This window comes from Festucalex cinctus, chromosome 19 (assembly GCF_051991245.1).
Source record: "Festucalex cinctus isolate MCC-2025b chromosome 19, RoL_Fcin_1.0, whole genome shotgun sequence".
Classification (NCBI taxonomy): Eukaryota; Metazoa; Chordata; class Actinopteri; order Syngnathiformes; family Syngnathidae; genus Festucalex; species Festucalex cinctus.
The window spans coordinates 16,012,457-16,031,853 of record NC_135429.1 but is presented as its reverse complement, the minus strand read 5'-3'; the positions used below and the strand labels follow the sequence as shown (position 1 = coordinate 16,031,853).

Sequence of the window (19,397 nt, the reverse complement as noted above, 5' to 3'; positions counted from 1 at the left end):
AACAGGTGCTCTTCAAATTTGGCGGGCAAAAAGCCTTTTTAATTAAGTGATTAATCATAATTAATTAAAATTCTGAGATGTGATTAATCTGATTTTAAAAAAATGTCATCGTTTGACAGTTCTAGTCCAAATAAAACACCTAATATAGCCTACTCTTTTCTTGATGTGTTTGTCAGCATTATTGTGATATTTTGTCATATGCACTCATGTGCAAGGAATCCCGACTGACTTGTTAAACATTTAGGGTAAACTTTTCGAGGCGGCCCTTTAACGAGGACAGCTAAAAAAGCACCCCGTGGACCACAAATGAACACACAAACCTGGCATCCACTTTAATTACTGATAAGTTGTGAGCCAGCTGAAGGCAGCGGATTTCCCAGCCCCAGTGGCTCTAATCTGTTTTAAGCCGACTGCTGATCCAAACTGCTGAGTCGGAGGATTCAATAGCAGGTGCCACTGTGAAGTCCCCGAACAGACGCTATCAGTCTCTCATCCCCATCTCCACATCTCTTTGGGATTGGAAAAACAAGTTTACCTCCACGTTCAACTTTCTTGGACGCTTTGTTATTAGGAAATCTGGTCGATGATGCTTGCTGTGAGATCTGAAGAACTGCCAAGAAGTAATTGTTATCAGGCGGTGATCTCATATTCTGGCTGTGTTGGCAGAATTGCAGGCTAAACAGGCTGTTTGCAAACACTGGCTGCTTCTAAATCGGGGTCCGGATCCTCCAAAGCAGAGTTTCTCAACCTTTTTTGAGCCACGGCGCACTTTTTTTCGTTGACAAAATCTTGAGGCACATAACCTGGAGAAAAAAACAAAACTAAAATGATTATAGCATTTAATTTTTTAATGCTTATATCTATTGTATATCTACCCCCTCTGGTGTCCGGGTCTTTTTATTTTTATTTTTTTTCCTATTTGCTAATCTGTACCCACAGTTTAGTAAACCACCAAAAACATTTAAAAATGATTAGTAAAATCACAATGTATGCCGCCATAAACATTAAATGATGTCATTTACGTTCTTTGTTTTGTTTTGTTTTTTATAAATGTTAAGTGCAACATCTTAGTGCAGCGCTGCCTGGTCAATGAAATCACTAACTATGGCCGGTAGATAGCAACATTGTGACTCTTTTCAATGGGCTGCAGGTGTATGGAATTTCAATTAAACATGATGGAATCTGATTAAATCTGATAAATATTCGTAAACGGCGAAATCGGCTGGCACTGTTTTTTTTGTTTTTTGTTTTTTTGGGATAACATGTGGCAGAAAAAAAGTTAGGTGTGATTGTGGATGGCTGTGTGCCCTGAAATCTGCTGGCAACCAGTTCAGGGTGTGCCCCGCCTACTGCCTGAAGCCGGCTGGGATAGGTTCCAGCACCCCTGCGACCCTTGAGGAGTAAGCGTTTAAGATAATTGTTATCCGCATGCGTGTTGTCAGGCATTCAGCTTGACTGTCATCTTTTTTTTGCCATTCAAAAGACGCACATACAGAAACAGAACTAACAATTGATTTCTCATTGTGTATGCGCGAAGCAAACTGTCAACTTCTCCGCTCCCCGCGAGGAAAACGGGACAAAATTTAAGAATTAAAAATTTTGAATTTTAGGAATTTTAGGAATTTAAGACCAAAACAGTAGAACTACGGTATTGTATTTTAGAGGACACTGACAGAAATATTTTCAATGATTTTATTTTGAAGAGGTCGGGCATGCACCGCATTAATAGCTTACTATGACCGCTCACCACTGATCGGTATGCATATTCTGTTAGCTCAGGGGTGTCCAAACTACGGCCCGCCGTCCATTTTTTAGTGGCCTGCGACATATGCTAAAAAGTGCCATTTGACTCAGTTTAAATAAAATAAATAAAACATAAATGTTTGGAGATGGTCAAAGTAAAAAGGGAAGGTGTCGAAAAACACAGCAGCTATTAAATGTTATTTTAGTTAACTCAAACTAATGAAAAAAATAACATTTAAAAAACTATTTTAACGAAATAAAACAAAAAACAAAGATGCTTTTTAAAAAAAGAAAACGACCAAACTACATTTTAGGTTTACAAAACAAAAATAAAACTATAATTATAGCAAACATGTCCTTCGTTTTAGTCTGGTAATTAATTCAATGCATGAGCCTTTGGGGATGATTTTAAATATTTTATTAGATTTATTTTGATATAAACTGGAATAATGACATCACGCCCATGGTGTTTTTTAAATGTTGCGCACGAGTAATACACATTTAAAAAAAAACAACAAAAAAAAAAACACTGAAACTAACTAAACTAAAACTAATCATTTATTAAAGAACTGTCTAAAACTAATAAAAAAACTAACAACCACCCTGAAAAATAACTTAAAAAAAACAAAAAAAAAAAAACAAAACAAAATAAAAACTCAAATGAAAAATTCCAAAACTATAATAACCCGACTGCCATATTACAAATAAATTGGTTTATATACTGTAGCTTTTTTCTAAATATGCAAAAGCACAAATAAATTATTTGTACAATTTTTAGGACTAAACAATTTCTCTTCATAACATTGTGGCCCTTGCATCCTTCTGATTATCTGTATGTGGCCCTCAAATGAAAAAGTTTGGACACCCCTCTGTTAGCTGTTTCCTTGTTAAATAATTGTTGATAATTATAAGAAAAAATGAACAAACAAATGATTAGACAATACAGAACAACACACCTCAAACATCAGACAATACAATTTACTATATTTTTATTCATATGTACATGTCCAACCTTTTCTGCCAATAGACAATTGTGATGAATAATTGTATTCTACAGTGTCCACAAAAAAAAACTCTGCTTTCAAACAAATGTAACATGTAAATTTACTGTGACATTCTTCATATTTAGTAACTACAGTATGTGTATGATTTCATATGGTAGCATTACAGAAACTCAATGTGAACCCCTGAGGTTACAATTGACAATAGTCTATCTCGGGTCATCAGGCTTTAATTTTCAGCTTGCAGAATGTTGCCTTTGGAAACTTTGCTGTTTACGTACTCAAACTTCTGAAGTCATGTTCAGGAGTAGTAGAGAGATAGCAAAGAGCCGAAAATATTTAGAGGATTCGTTGGGGAAACTGTTTAGCCTGGGGATTTATTCGGAGTAACCTCTTTATGTACCCCATATAAAATCGAAGCTATTATTATTATCTACCGTATTTTCCGCACTATAAGGCGCACCTAAAAGCCTTAATTTTTTTCAAAAGCTGACCATGCGCCTTATAATCCAGTGCGCCTTATATACGGATCACTATTGAGCCGCAACAGGTCTCGCTGTCAAGACGCTATCGGTGACCCTGCACGATCGGTGACGCGCATGCGCAGAAGATCCCGCCATCTTGGATCGCTAGCTAATACTGATACTTTATCTCAGAGAAAATATTAAAAGAACTGTTTATTCATTTTGGGAGTGAATGGAGTTGTCAGAAAGCTGGTTTGTAATCTATTAATAAAGTTTGACTGACCTGACTGTTTTGTTGACATTCCCTTTAGCGCAGCACCATCTAATGGATGCATAACGTAACCCCAGCCTCTACTGTAGCGCCTTATATATGGAAAAAGTTTGAAAATATGTCATTCATTGAAGGTGCACCTTATAATGCCTTATAGTGCGGAAAACACGGTACATTTAATGTAGATCACATATAACTATAATCTGGGAGGGTTTATGTGGACACGTATTTAGTCATGAGGTTCTGTACAGGATTGCTGTTTTCAAATCACATCTAGGGTAGCAACATTATATATATATATATATATATATATATATATATATTTTTTTGGATAAAAGAACCAAGAACAAGCACCAAATGGGTGGGCTAGTCGAATAAGCAAGAAAGGAGTAACACGGACAGCTCACGGGGTGCATATACAGAAGCAGCAGGAGAATAAGTTATTTACAATACAAACCATTTATACAAATTAGGCAATAAGATATAGAATTCAATACATTACATTTCTATAACGTGTATATTAAGTGATAACGTGTGAGTCCCATCTCACCAAAACTACCCGCTGACCAGGTTACAGTCGGGTAATCTGTTCGCACTAGTAATAGCATTCTGAAGACAGCTGAGGAATGTTCCAGAGTCAAATCTCAATAATCAGTGTTAACACTGAAACTCAGCTGGGGAGCATATGATCAAACCCATTTTAACCCTACACAGACCACCTCACATACTAAAACATTAAAACGATCGTTAGAATCTTCACAGCATATTCAACTGCACTGTGCGGACTAATAATAAAAAATATTGATTTTTTTTTTTTTAAACATTTGTTTAAATGATGTCTTTATACCTACTTTCGTTAAATAATAGATCTATGACGTGTTAATAGTAAAGTCGTGAGTATGACCAGAAAAAATATCATTTGACATTATATCGTATATTAGATCTCATTGGATAATGCACATATCTACTTTGGTGGCTTGTTGGTGTCCAATCAATCAAACCCCGATATCTGCATATTCCAATGACAATAAAACAGGTGTTCCTGGGGGAGGGGTTTGATCCACATTTCTCAGTGGTGAGTCGAAGCCCCGGTCTGAGTCTCACTCATCAACAATATTGCATTTGTTTGTATAATATATCAGCCAGATGGGAAATAGGGAGTGTCACTATGGTAGTTGTAGTCCGGACACACTTTCTGCACCAATTTGTAGTCGGTGCTATAGAAGGAAATGAAGATGCAAATAACTTTAAAAGGTTTTGAGCACAGCCAGGAGACATGGCTCTGAGTTTGCTCCTGGTAGCATGTCTTGGATGGGTCAAAGTTGCACAGCGTGTTCTTTGCGCCCTTCTCCACCTTCTCGTACTCGATGCGGCAATTGAATGACTTTGAGTCCTTGGCGTCTATGACGGACTGTTGCGCCGCTACGTCGAATTCCACGATCTTAGTTGGAGGGACCAAACTGACGGATACGTTGCCCTGACCTGTAGAGTTGTGGCGGAAGTAGACACTGAACGTGCCGTTACCGTGATCCACAATCTTGCCAGTGATCAGCAGGTTAAGTTTGACTGTCTTTATATTAGAGTGGAAGTCCCCCCAGCCGAACATCTTTTTAAACTTTCCAGTCTTGACCATAGGCCGCCGTTTCGCCCGGGGCCGTGAGTCTTGCAGATCTGTGGAGTTCCTCAACCATTCCCACAGATCCTGTTCCAAATAGGGCTCCGGGGTATCATAACGAAGGTCCAGTGCGGTATTGTTCTCTTTGCCGTGCAGAGTCTGTAACAGCAGCCGACTTATGGACATGTCCTTACTGCTTTCTGTCCATATATGCTTGAGAGTAGATTTGGGGCTCCCAGACTTTACAATCTCTGAATTTGAGGAGTGGACACTTGAAATCTGATTGAGAGAAAGAAAATGAGAAACTAGTTAATCTACCTGGTTACCAGAAGCAACGTGGGTCCAATTCATTCATATTAAGGTCATAAAAGCAGGACACAATAGGTGTTTTTCCACCGCCGGAACTTTTGGAGAACTTTTCAGTTTATCTTGGTAAAATTCAGTTTGCGCGTTTTTCCACCAACAACACTTACCACGGTAATTAAATTCAATTCCCCAGGGGGCATCCAAGTACTATCTCGGCAGCAGGGTCTTGCTGAGCCAGGCAGGAACTTTGAGGGGGCGGGCTGCAATGACCAAGGCTGATTGGTCAAATTTGGGGGCATTGTTTTTTTTAAGGGATGTAACGATACCGGCAATATCGTGATATCGCAATATTAAAACTGCCACAATATATCGTCGTCGTCATGTCACTGTATTAAAAGCAGCACATCTGTTGAAAAAGTCAGGTTGATTTCCACTTGTGCAGTTCTAGCACCCTCTGGTGGCTAGTGTTTTAGTGCAGTTTAATTTCCACAAGGCATGTTTTGGCCCTTCTGTGTTTCAAATCCAGATGAAGGGGAAGGTAATAAGCTTGTGAAGCGAGTCAATATGTGGAGGAACACAATGTGCGCATGCATTAGCAAGTAAGTGCCTCAATATGAAGTGTTATTAGAGATTATAAGTTGTTTATAAGCATAGTTGCGATGTACAAAAGCACAAAATTGTCTTTTTTTTTTTTTTTAGTATGAGCTAATTTTTTTGACAATATCGTGACCTTCTTTTGTATCGCCAACCTCCCCACAATAACGTGATAATTATCGTATCGTGATATTGTATCGTGATGTTTGGATATCGTTACATCCCAATTGTTTTGACATCATTTGGATTCAATCAACTCATTTGAATTAATTACCGATACCTACCTACCCTTTTTTGGCCCCCGATACCGATACCCACATTTGCAGTATCGGCCGATACCGATACTTAAGTTTTTTTTTTTTTTTTTTCCCTCAACATGAAAAAGCTGTCCTGCTATTGTTTCAGAGCATTCAATGGCCAATAGGATAGGGATGGGTGAGTACAGATACCAGGTATCGGTATCAGGCTGATACCATCCTTTTTTCAAATGCTCGAGTACTCGTGACGCAGACGAGTACAAGCGAGCGATGGCAGAAAGGGAAGACGTTAAGTGAGTCCTCCTTGCCTGTAACTGGCGCTAGCTTGCAGCAGTTTTTCACCAAAACTTCACCGGTTTGGAAATACTTCAAAATTGTGAATCTTAAACTAAAAGAGCATTTTTGTGTTTTATTTTGAGCCTTAAGCCTATTGAAGAGTGACTGCTGTTTTTTGTTTTTTAAAGGAAAAATTAAAGGAAATATATTTGTTTCAAAATATTTTTTAGTGATTTTTTTGTTTTTTTGTTGTCAAAATGTACTACTGGTATCGGCAGTTGGTATCGGTATCGTGAGTACTGAGGGTCTGAGTATCTGTATCGGTATGAAAAAAAAGTGCTATCGAACATCCCTACAATAGGATATCTTAGATCGGCATGTAGTGAACATGTCACATATCAGTGAATGTCGTGCACCAGCAAGACACAAGATGCTGCATCCAAAATCCTATATTAACGTTGGAATTAATGGTATCGGCATGTTACTTGTGAGTGGTCACTGATACCACTGTTATAATGCAGTATCAGCGCCTCTGCCGATACCAGTATCGGTATCGGAACAACACTACCGAGAACTCGAAGACGCTGTGGAAATACAATATTCTAAATTCCCTGATGAACATTTGCAACCAAGAACTCCCTAAACCCAGAACTCAAAGTTCCTGGGCTTGTCGGTGGAAAAACGCCGATAGAATCTTTCCCAAAAGGCAATTTTGAGTCTGACGTTAACCATGCAAACTCCACATAGAAAGGTCCTAAGCAAACCAAGACTTAAACCTGAAACCTTTTGCACACCAGTCTGAACTCGCGCAAGCGTTAATTTCAATGGTAAAGCCGACAAATAATATAATGAAAATGCAGCATGTTATGTGAGAGACAAAGGATGAAACGTATTGCTTCTCACAACAAGACAGGTTTTAACTTTCATCACAAAGGAATGTTCAGCAGGTCAAAACAACCCTATTAACCAAAGAGTGCTCGTTGAATGAGTGATTTATGAACGCTACAATTTTTATTTTTGTGTCGAGCGACTGGAGTTAGATTCATACAGTGGAGGTGTATGTGGTATTGGTATTGATTGGCTGATTTATGACAGTATGACAGACAATCAGTCATGATGGTTTTGTGCAATTTATGGGTTGCCCTTAGGATCAATACAGGGAAAATAAGGGTTCGTTACCAATCACATATACCTGCAAACTAACTTGCCTCACAGCCACCTTAGGGCCATTATGAAACATTTCACATTCTGATACATGGAGAAAAAATTGGTAGCGAGTTACCTGTACATATTGAACACTGGCGTGAAAATTGAGATTCAGATTCCATCTACAGTGGAAGCTCAATTTAATGGACCCTGATTTAACGGCTTTTAGGTTTAATGGACAGAAAATAGTGTCTGTTCCACTCAAGAATTCTCTTTGTACAGTAGCTGTCAAAGTCTGTTTAATTCCAGTGGTTGCACGACTGTACCGTGCTGATGCACAATCAGCAGATGCTGCTAAAAAATTTTTCCTACTGAATTTGAAGCGCTCCTGTTACATGTTAAATCTTTTGACATTTAATGTTATGAGTTCGTCTTCATTTTTTGATCCACTGCACGCTCTCATTCTCCTCGTTTTCTAATCAGTTAATTAGCTGCATAATTTAAAATGGAAAAAAAAAAAGACCCCAGTAGTTTGACTTGAGCAAATATTCTGAACGTCATATGCAAACATTTATTAAAATTTTAACTTTAACGCATGTACTGATGTTTATTGCTCAAACACAACCTGTGCCATCTTTAACGTAACCATCCACTGTCAAACTAAAGAATAATCTGTGCGATTAATTTGCATTAATACATGATTAACTCATTCACTGCCATTGACGGCTAAAAACGTCAAAGTTCCATTTTTTTTTTTTTTATTGGATTGGCAGTAATTAATGTGATATTTTTTTCTGATTAATTATTACACACTCACAAATAGGGGTGTGCTAAAAAAAATCAACACGGCAATATATCGTTGCAGGCCTCATTACAATACACTTATCGATACGCAGGTGTCAGAATCGATATTGCTCGTTATATTTAAATAGGCAGTTAACGTTTGCCTTTGCAGCTTGCATTGTACCTAAAAAATAAAAACCAGCAGCGTCTTTGAAGTTAATTGCCTTCAATTAATGCAAAACTAGCTCACCAGTTATTGGACACTGTGTCTTGCTAAGAAAAATGAAAACAGAGGAAGAATGTCAACATTTATTTACTTATAAACTTAACATGGCACACATCTCTTAATGTACCAATTTTTGTATATTTTGTTTAAGAACGAAATAGAATGTGTTACATGAAAAAAATGCTTTTTACTTCCCCAAATATTTCAAATAAGCACATTTTAGAGCTGTAATTTTAATACTTTGATAGTTTTACTCATATCGGCTCATGCCTATTAATAAATTTTCCCGGTGTGTCTGTGAAAGCTGCTCCCTGCTCTGCAGTGCGTACATATTTAAACCAGGCATGCCGCTTGGTGGTAAACCAGAAGAGCTGCTAACAAAAACATTTTTGTCAGTCAGCATAACAAACATATCCTTTAGGTAGACATATGACTGTTATTATAAAATGCAAGTAAATTAATGCAAAATATCGCGATACGTATCGCCTTGAAGATCATGTATTGGGATACATATGTATTGCGGTACGTATCGTATCGTGATACGTATCATATCGTGAGGTTGGCGGCAATACCCTGCCCTATTCACAAATCACCCTTAAAATGCAGTTTGTTTGTTTTTCTTGGTACTTGTGTACTGTGCAATAGGATCCCTTGATTTGCTGGTGCCCTTTAATAGAGTCAATCATATGAATGAATAAATATTCAAAACATACCAATAAAATGTAAATGCTTTGAAACCCAAGTGAAAAAACAAAACAAAACTTATTCATGGGATTTGGGAGGAGTACACCTTTGAAAAATGAATGACAACTTAATGTGTTATCTGTATTAATTGCCTGGTCCAGTGATTGCCTCTCTGCACTGCGCACGTTTATCTGTGCAGTTCATAGACACAGACAGCATCTAAGCAAGTTGTGGGATGCCAACCAGCTGCTTGGTAGGTTTCTTAATTTGCCAGCTGCAATGCACTCACCTGGGGGAACGGTACATCTGGTAAAGAAATGTTGGCACTGATAAAAGACAAGGCCTTGGACCTTAGCACCTGCCAGAGTTGTTGCCCAAAGCAAATAGTCTGTGATGACAGGTCCTACGCACATGTACTATGGAGGACCAAAAATGCCAAAAAAAAAAAAAAAAAAAAAAGTTGAAATACACATACAAATACAACAGAATTACACTTAAATGTAGTGGCACGGATGCATTGGGCATCATCATTACTCAGCAGTCATTGTTTCGGATAGGGATGCCCCGATCCGATCATGAGATCGGAAATCGGGCCCGATAACGTGGTTGCTGACTCAATCGGAATTGGACGTTGTCTCCCAATCAGGACTCTGATAAATATGAGGTGTTTTCATAACTTTTGATCAGATTTGGAGTTACGCGGTGGCACTGAGCGAGACCTTTCTTTTCCACACAGCTAAGCGTGCGACTTGATGTCACTTTGCTGCAGTGATACTTTTGGTTGAAAGCTGGTAAAATAAGGAGGAATGTGTGGAGGTATTTGGAATTGAGGCCCTTCCCGTGGATCCAGGTACGGCGCACGCTGGGACTATGGAGTTAAATATGCTGCAACAGTAACTCGTTAAAAAAAAAAAAATAAATGTACCTGTAAAATAGAAAATGCGTAAGAAAAAAATGTGTGCATTAAAAAAAAAAAAAAAAAAACTGCTCTCTTTTTGCCCACTTTGAGGTCTCTGCATGTCAACCAACCTTTAAGCCAGGGGTGTCAATCTCATGTAAGCTCAGCGGCCGCATGGAGCAAATTATATTATCAAGTGGGCCGCATCGGGAAAATAACGGTATATAACTTAAAAACAATTGCCGTCATTTATATGCAGATTTTTGTGGACCAGCCCTAAATTATGGAGCTTAAAACTCATTCACTCCCAGCCATTTTCACATTTCGCAATCCCGTTCGCTCCCGGCTGTTTTACTGGATTTTGACTGATTTTGCAAGGCCCACAGAATATTGTGTTCAATTGCTATAAAAGCATGAACCTATCAAAAGAAAGATTAAAGTCTCTTCTTTCATCAGGAAAAGTGTTTCTGTTTCCGTTTTGGAGCAATTAGCATTAGAAGAGAGCTAAGTTTCATCAGTTTTCACAAATCTATTTAAAATTGTAAGTAATTGAGCTTTTTTTCTAGATGGCCCTGGTTGATCTCCTTTGCTCTGCTGCCACCTGTTGGCCGTTTATGTAATAACTATCATTTCTGCAACCGTTCTTTCCAGTTGAAAGGCTGCATCAAGGCCTTCTGTATGCTCTAGCATAAAAAAAAAACCTCGTGCAGGCTAATGAGAATAACATGACCTTTTTTGAGACCAACCCACTGTCGTTCGCTGAACCAATGAGGTTGAGCTTCAGCCCTCCCAAATCCTCCAGGGTCCGCCCACTTCCAAACACGTACAAATCACGAAGCTCTATGAGTACGAATCTTTCAGCTACATCTGTAGCACAAAATTTGGTGAAAAAGTCACCTGACAGGACAGCAGCAGAAAAGCACAGCAGAGGTTGGCGATATTTAAAAAAGGTCACAATATTGTAAAAAAAAAAAAAAAGAGCTCATGCTAAAAAAAAAAAATAAAAAATAAATAAATAAATAAATAAAAAGCACAATATTGTGCTTTTGTACATAACATTGTTATTATTATTATTATTATATGTTGTTAATGCACGCACACATGGAGTTCCTCCACATATTGACTTGCTTCACAGGCATATTACGTTCCCCTTCATCTGACAATTAGTGTAGATTTTTCGCTTCATCTGACAATTAGTGTAGATTTTAAACATAGAAGGGGCCAAAACATCCCTAATGAAAATTAAATTGCACAAAAAAGTAGCCACCAGAGGGTGCTAGAACTGCACAAATGGAAATCAACCTGACTTTTTTTTTTTTTTTTTTTTTTTTTTTACAGATCTGTTGCATTTAAATATTCTGAACATGACGACGGAGATATTGTGTCAGTTTTAATATCACGATATCGCGCTTATCGTTATATCCCTATTGAGTAATAGTTGCATTCCCCTTCTATGAGTATGTTCCGCAAAATGGTACCCAAAATGGTACCATTTGTTTGTGCTGTAAAAAAAAAAAATCTCTTTGTGCTGCTACAGGTTTATAGATATTACTGTAAACATTTTAGTTGTGGGATAAATCACCCATCTAAAATTGACCCAAAATGACACAATTCGTATGTGCTGCGTTCTCAAAAATAAAGCTCTCGTGAAAAATTAATATACTGGTTAACTCATTTGCTCCCAATAACATGTAAATACGTTTTTTTTAATGTTTTAAGTGTCCCAAAGACGTATTTATACGTGTGTTTTTTTTAAATGCTAGAGCATACAGAAGGCTTTGATGTAGCCTCTCAACTGCAAAGAACGGTTGCAGAAATGGTAGTTATTACACAAACGGCCAGCAGGTGGCAGCAGAGCAAAGGAGATCAACCATGTAGAAAAAAAAGCTAAATTACAATTTTGAATAGATTTGTGAAAACTGATGAAACTTAGCTGTCTTCTAATGCTAATTGCTGCAAAACGGAAACCGATCGAAACACTTTTTTTTTTCCTGATGAAAGAAGAGACTTTAATCTTTCTTTTGATAGGTTCCATGCTTTTATAGCAATAGAACACAATATTCTGTGGGCCTTGCAAAATCAGTCAAAATCCAGTAAAACAGCCGGGAGCGAACGGGATTGCTTCCGTGAAAATGGCTGGGGGGCAAAGAGTTAATAGTAGCCCCTTTGAGTAACTCAGATGTGCCAACACTGTGTGTTATTTTTTTTAAATGCACTTTTTTTCTTTCTTCCTTAATCCAATGCAGAGGTATCAGATCGGGACACGAAATTGGCCGATCTTCAAAATGAGGTGACTCGGACTTGAGAGCTTGGGACATCCCTAGTTTCGGGCCGGCGTTGAGAACATACTTAGAGTAGTGAGCGGGCGCTGAATATGTGCAGGCAGATGCTCAACGGCGTGCAGAAAGAAGATGGAAAATAAAAACATACACACATGCACAGTCATTGGTTTAAAAACAATATGCGACGATGTCATTGCAGTCTGTGGGAATGTGACACAGCAGCTCGGTCCACGTGAGCGCGTGCCAATGTGTTTGACGTTACATTTCCACACTCATTCCTTCAGTTCTACCTCAGTTAGATCTACAAACGGGAGACCACACATTTACCACGTCCTTTTCAATTTAAGTACAGCAACCGAGGATGTTTTACTGTTTGGAGCATGGGCACAGATGGCACTGGGAATCGGGGTGAGACACGTCCCCCTTGGGTTCATAAAGACGCGATATGGCCCCTCCAATTTCGAAGGGTTTGCTTGACATGTGAACGCTTTGTGCTGAAAGAGACACACGGACTGGAGCAAGCGCACGATTTTCCGTTTTTGCACATTTACAAGGGGGTCCAAGAGGATTCATCTGACTGGCTTCAAATTTGGGATGTACCATGTACAAAAAGTGGGGGTGGGGGCGGGGGAGAAATCTTGAGTTTTTAAAATGCTATCTCGATAGATCGATCGATTAGATGTTTTTAATTTCCATTTTTATTTTATTTATTGTATTAATTTAATTGTCCATCCATCCATTTCCTTGACCGCTTATTCCTCACAAGGGTCGCGGGGGGTGCTGGAGCCCATCTCAGCTGGCTTTGGGCAGTAGGCGGGGGACACCCTGGACTGGTTGCCAGCCAATCGCAGAAATTTAATTGTATTTTTAGTAGGGCTGGGAATCTTTGACTGTCTCACGATTCGATTCAATTACGATTTTTGGGTCTACGATTCGATTCAGAATCGATTCTCGATTCAAACGATTTTCGATTCAAAATGATTTGATTGACAAATGATTTCTGCTTCAATTTACAGATATGCACAACATTGTCATGATCTACTCCAGTCTCCTTTGCAAGACAAAATGATAGAGACATTAAACTGTCTTTTTTTTTTTTGTATAAACATTTATTAATTTTGTATTGTAAGTGCCTTTTTCCACAAAAACATGTGGGCTACAACTGCCTTTTCCCCTTCTTCTTCATTTCTAATTTAAATAAAATCGATTTTTGGATATTATTCGATTCGATTCATAAATGAGAATCTCAATTCTTTTATGAATCAATTTTTTGGCACACCCCTAATTTTTAGGATTCATTTTTATCTTCACTTTTAATTATTTAGACCTCATAATGTAGAACACAATGACGACAATAAATAAAGTGGCCAAAATTAAAAATATAGCATTTGTTGGTTTTATACTGAATAAATACGACAACCTCTGCTGATTACAATTTGATCTCAATTCCAACAAGACAATCATAAACAAAGCATTTCACAGTTTTAAGTGCATGGTACACTCGTTTATAGGAAGAAAATGCTGTTAAATATGTAATTGGTCAACTTTTTTAAAAAAAATTTTAAGGAATGCTTTCTATATTATTTTCAAACATATATTTCAAATGTTTGCTTATTCATGCACATGAACATCCATGTGATCAAGTCTTTGTTCACAATTTCTGTTGTAGTTCATCCAAAGCAAGAGCTCAAGTCCTCCCGCATCAAACTCCGACCATGTCTTCATGGTCCTTTGCGCACTGCAGCAAGGTCAAACTGACATTTACCCAGACCGCAAAGTCTACAAATTGTCTAAAATACTGCAATAATTGGAAATCATTCAGATTCGGCTACAAATAAAGAGTGTATTCTAACTTATTATGCGTACATCAACCGATTATGAGAGATATCACAAGAGACACATCACACCGAAAGGCTACCTAAAAGAAGCGGGTATGTCTTATTTCAGTCCATTTTCATCCTATAAATGGGAAGTGTGCCCAGCACTGTTTAATTGAATGTTCACTAATTGCATCTTTAAGCAATTGAAATTTGATCCACTAAGAAGCAAGACGAGAGCCGCTGTAGATTCAGTCTCAACTACTTGGTAGAGTTTGTTTTGACGAAAAACAACAGTCACTGATAGTGTGAGGCAGGGGTGTCCAAACTACGGCCCGGGGGCCATTTGCGGCCCGCCGTCCATTTTTTAGTGGCCCGCGACATATGCTAAAAATGGCATTTGACTCTGTTCAAACAAAATAAAAACAAATGTTTGGAGATGGTCAAAGTAAGAAGGGAGGGTGTCGAAAAACACAGGTGCTATTAAAGTTTATTTTAGTTAACTAAAACTAACGAAAAAACAAAAATTCACAACAATTTCGTTAGCAAAATAAAATAAAACTGAAGATGCTTTTTTAAAAAAGCAAACTAACTGCAACTACATTTGTGTACAAAATTAAAATAAAACTATAATTATAGCAAAAATGTCCTTCGTTTTAGTCTTTGGTAATCAATTTAATGCATGAGCCTTTGGGGATGATTTTATGTGATTTTTAGTAATTTATTTTGATATAAAACGGAATGATGACATTGCGCCCATGGTGTTTTTTAAATATTGCGCACAAGTAATACATATAAAAAAAAAGTAAAAAATACTGAAACTAAACTAAAACTAAGCATTTATTTAAGAACTAAAACTAATAAAAAACTAACAGAACCACCCTGAAAACTAACTAAATTAAAAAAAAAAAAAAGATCTCAAAACAAAATAAAAACTAAAATGAAAAATTCCAAAACTATAATAACCCTATTGCCATATTACAAATAAATTGGTTTATGTACTGTAGCATTTTTCTAAATATGCAAAAGCACACTTTTTTTTTTTGTCCAATTTTTAGGACTAAACACAATTTCTCTTCATAACATTATGTGGCCCTTGCTTCCTTCTGATTTTCTGTATGTGGCCCTCAAATGAAAAAGTTTGGACACCCCTGGTGTAAGGATTCACTTGACTTCTTCTGTAGGCTGCTGCATGCGAAAAGAACCCAGGCTGGGGTCGAAAAGGGTCTGATCCTCCACTTGTACAAAACAGCCCAGAAGATGATGTCTATTTGGATCCAAATTGGGTTATTTTTGACACAACTGGGTTTGGAGTGTGGCTTCAGTTTCCACTCAGTGACAGTGCAGACTAAATTCAACTTGGCGAGGTTTCAGTGATAATGGACAGAATAAACAGAAGATTCAAACATATGAATGGAAGAAGGGAAGAGAAGTTGAGCAAGAGTGCATCCACATACTGTACCACAATTAATTGGTTAGAGCACTCTTGAGCAAGGCACCAAAGTGAGCCCCAGCATGTCACCAATGGTGCGCGATTGCCTTGTTCACGACTGTTATGTTAAATTAAAGCATTTTTACAGATACCTGCTATAGATATGTTCACGAGATAAATGATACCTAGCTACAATAAACACAGCTGTAAAGTTAGGTAGAAATTAATATTGTGTGGACATTGAATTTAAGACTCAAGTGCGTTATCACACGGGGATTTTTTTTTAATCGGTAAACAGCAATTAAAAAAAATAAAAAATGCTTTCCTCATCAATATTTTCATGGTGCGATAGTGGTTGGCACCCCTTCCCCAGACCTAAAAGATGCAGGTTTGAATTTTCATTGGAACATATCTGTGTGAAGTCAGCATGTTCACCCCGAGATATAACAAGGGGTTTCTCTCTGTACACCAATTTCCTCCCATATTGCAACAACAACAACAACGTTTCTTAAAGTTTAATTGAATTGACAATTAATTATTCAGTATGTGTGAATGATTGTTTGTCTATATGTGCCCTATGATTCACAGGCAGTCGATCTAGGGCAGGCGTGTCCAAACTTTTTCATTTGAGGGCCACATCCAGAAAATCAGAAGGACGCAAGGGCCACATAATGTTATGAAGAGAAACTGTTTAGTCCTAAAAATTGTACAAATAATTTATTTGTGCTTTTGCATATTTAGTTAAATATATTTTAGTTATATATTTAGTTTAGTTTAAGTTTTGTTTTGTTTTTTAATTTTGTTAGTTTGAATTATTTGTCAGGGTGGTTCTGTTAGTTTTTTTTTTTTAATTAGTTTTAGTTCTTTAATAAATGCTTAGTTTTAATTTAGATAGTTTCAGTATTAGTTTTTTTGTTTTTTTTAGTGTGTATTACTGGTGCGCAACATTTAAAAAAACACCATGGGCGCGACATCATTATTCCAGTTTATATTTAAATAAATCTTCTAAAAATCACATTTAAAATCATCCCTAAAGGCTCATGCATTAAATTAATTACCAAAGAACAAAACGAAGGACATTTTTGCTATAATTATAGTTTTATTTTAGTTAGTTTTGTAAACATAAAATGTAGTTTCAGTTAGTTTTCGTTTTTCAAAAAACATCTTCGTTTTTGTTTTATTACGTTAACTCAAAATAATGAAAAAAATAAAATTAAAAAAACAATTTCGTTAACTAAAATAACCTTTAATAGCACCTGTGTTTTGACACCTTCCCTTCTTACTTTGACCATCTCCAAACATTTTTGTTTTTATTTTATTTGAACTGAGTCAAATGCCATTTGTAGCATATGTCACGGGCCACTAAAAAATGGACGACGGGCTGCAAATGGCCCCCGGGCCGTAGTTTGGACACCTCTGATCTAGGGTGTACCCTGCCTCTCGCCTAAATTCAATTGAAAGAGAAGTCAACCCATAAATATTCTTTGACAACAACAATAATAACAATAGTAATAATAATAGTAAAAATAATATGTTCGATCCGACTTCACTAGGCTAAACCCGGCATTCTGATTACGATTGTGTTTGTGAAATATTAATTAAGCAGCAAAATATTTAAAAAAAACAGTACTGACTCCTAGTATAGTATATATACAGGTAATATTTATTGACTGAAAGACTGATTGAGATTGTATACTGTGTAATTGTGTTTGTTTTGTGAAATCCCTTGCAGCTTAGCTCTTGCATGATTAATTGCCCTCACAATGGCAATGTGTGATTTAATGCCATCACATTATTGTCCGAACAGTGCAAACATGTCAAAAGCAATGCCAATTAAATTGGGTCATAATTCCATTGGTCAACAGAAATTGCCAATCTAAATGTAATCATGTACTCCGTTCATATTCAGTATGTTTACATTAAATCGCGAGAATCCAAAATTATTTTTTTTTTTTAATGTAGGCTATTCAGTTGTATAAGAGACGATAAAACCCTCTGTGAAATTCCACAAAGGCATGATTGGGTGACTGTGCTGTGGAAGACCTGTTATACGGGCCCTCTATGTTAAAATCAATGTGTGACCTTAAGTGAAGTCAAGTCATCTTTTTTGATATAGCGCCTTAGAACAACTTGTCTGGTTTAATGGATGGAGGGGTTGGGGGTCACAGGGGCCTCCCTCTGGAGCCAGGCCTGGAGGTGGGGTTTGTTGGCGAGCATCTGGTGGCTGGGCCTACTGGGCCCAGCCGACAAAGCCCGAAGAGGCAACGTGGGTCCCCCATCTTGTGCCGTGGGAGGGGCCAAGTGTATAGTGGGCTGGGAGGCAGCCAAGGGCAGGAACCTCGGCGGTCCGATCTCTGGCTACTGAAGCTGGCTCTTGGTACAGGGAATGTAACTTCTCTGGGGGACACAGAGACTAGATATAGTCGGACTCGTCTCCCCACACAGCTTGTGCTCTGGTACCAATCCTCCCAAGAGGGGTTGGACTCTCTTCCGCTCTGGAGTTGCCCACGGTGAGAGGCGCAGAGCAGGTATGAGCATACTTATTCCCACCCCCCTACTTGGCACCTGTACGTTGGGGTGCACCCCGGTAGACGAGAGGGTAGCATCACTCTGCCTTCAGGTAGGAGGACGGGAACTGTTGTTTGTGTATATGCACCAAACAGCAGCTCAGAGTACCCACTGTTTTTGCGGCAATAAGTTGGACTCGTTCCCAGTAAGGGTTGGACCAAGGCTGCCCTTTGTCACCGATTCTGTTCAGAACTTTTGGACAGAATTCCTAGGCACAGCCGAATCGTTGAGGGGGTCTGGTTTGGTGGCCTCTGTATTGCACCTCTGCTTTTTGCAGATGATGTGGTGCTGTTGGCTTCATCAAGCCGTGATCCCGAACTCTCACTTGAGTGGTTCACAGTCGAGTGTGAAGTGGTTGGGATGAGGATCGGCACCTCCAAATCCGAGACCATGGTCCTCAGTCGGAAAATGGTGTGTTCTCTCCGGGTCGGGGATGAGATCTTGCCCCAAGTGGAGGGGTTCAAGTATCTTGTTCACGAGTGAGGGTAGGATGGAGCGAGAGATTGACAGGCGGATTAGTGCAGCGTCTGCGGTGATGCGGACTCTGTATCGGTCTGTTGTGTTGAAGAAGGAGCCGAGCCAAAAGGCGAAGCTCTCAATTTACCGGTCTCAATCTATGTTCCGACCCTCACCTATGGTCACGAGCTGTGGGTCGTGACTGAAAGAACAAATTCCTGGACACAAGCGGCCAAAATGAGTTTCCAGGGTCTCCGGGCCTCTCTCTTAGAGAGGGTGAGAAACTCGGTCATCCGGTGGGGACTCAGGGTCGAGCTGCAACTCCTCCGCGTGGAGAGGAGCCAGTTGAGGTGGTTTGGGCATCTGGTTCGGATGATTCCTGGATGCCTCCCTGGAGAGGTGTTTTGGGCATGTGCCACCGGCAGGGGGCCCCGGGGACGGCCCAGGACACGCTGGAAAGACTGTCTCCGGCTGGCCTGGGAATGCCTTGGGATCACGCCTGTAGAGCTGGTTAAAGTGGCTGGGTAGAGGGAAGTCTGGGTTTCCCTCCTAAAGCTGCTACCCCCGCGACCCGACCT

At 38.7% G+C, this 19,397-nt stretch overlaps 1 protein-coding gene across 1 annotated transcript in view; it reads right to left on the bottom strand.

Moving 5' to 3' along the window:
- Positions 1-2,715: 2,715 nt before the first annotated feature.
- Positions 2,716-19,397, bottom strand: part of nxph1 (neurexophilin 1) — a 62,767-nt gene continuing 46,085 nt past the window's right edge. Inside the window, exon 2 of the mRNA XM_077507986.1 lies at positions 2,716-5,373. Within this exon, the coding sequence (XP_077364112.1) occupies positions 4,618-5,373 (756 nt within the window). The 3' untranslated portion in view covers positions 2,716-4,617. The remainder of the gene's footprint in view (positions 5,374-19,397) is intronic.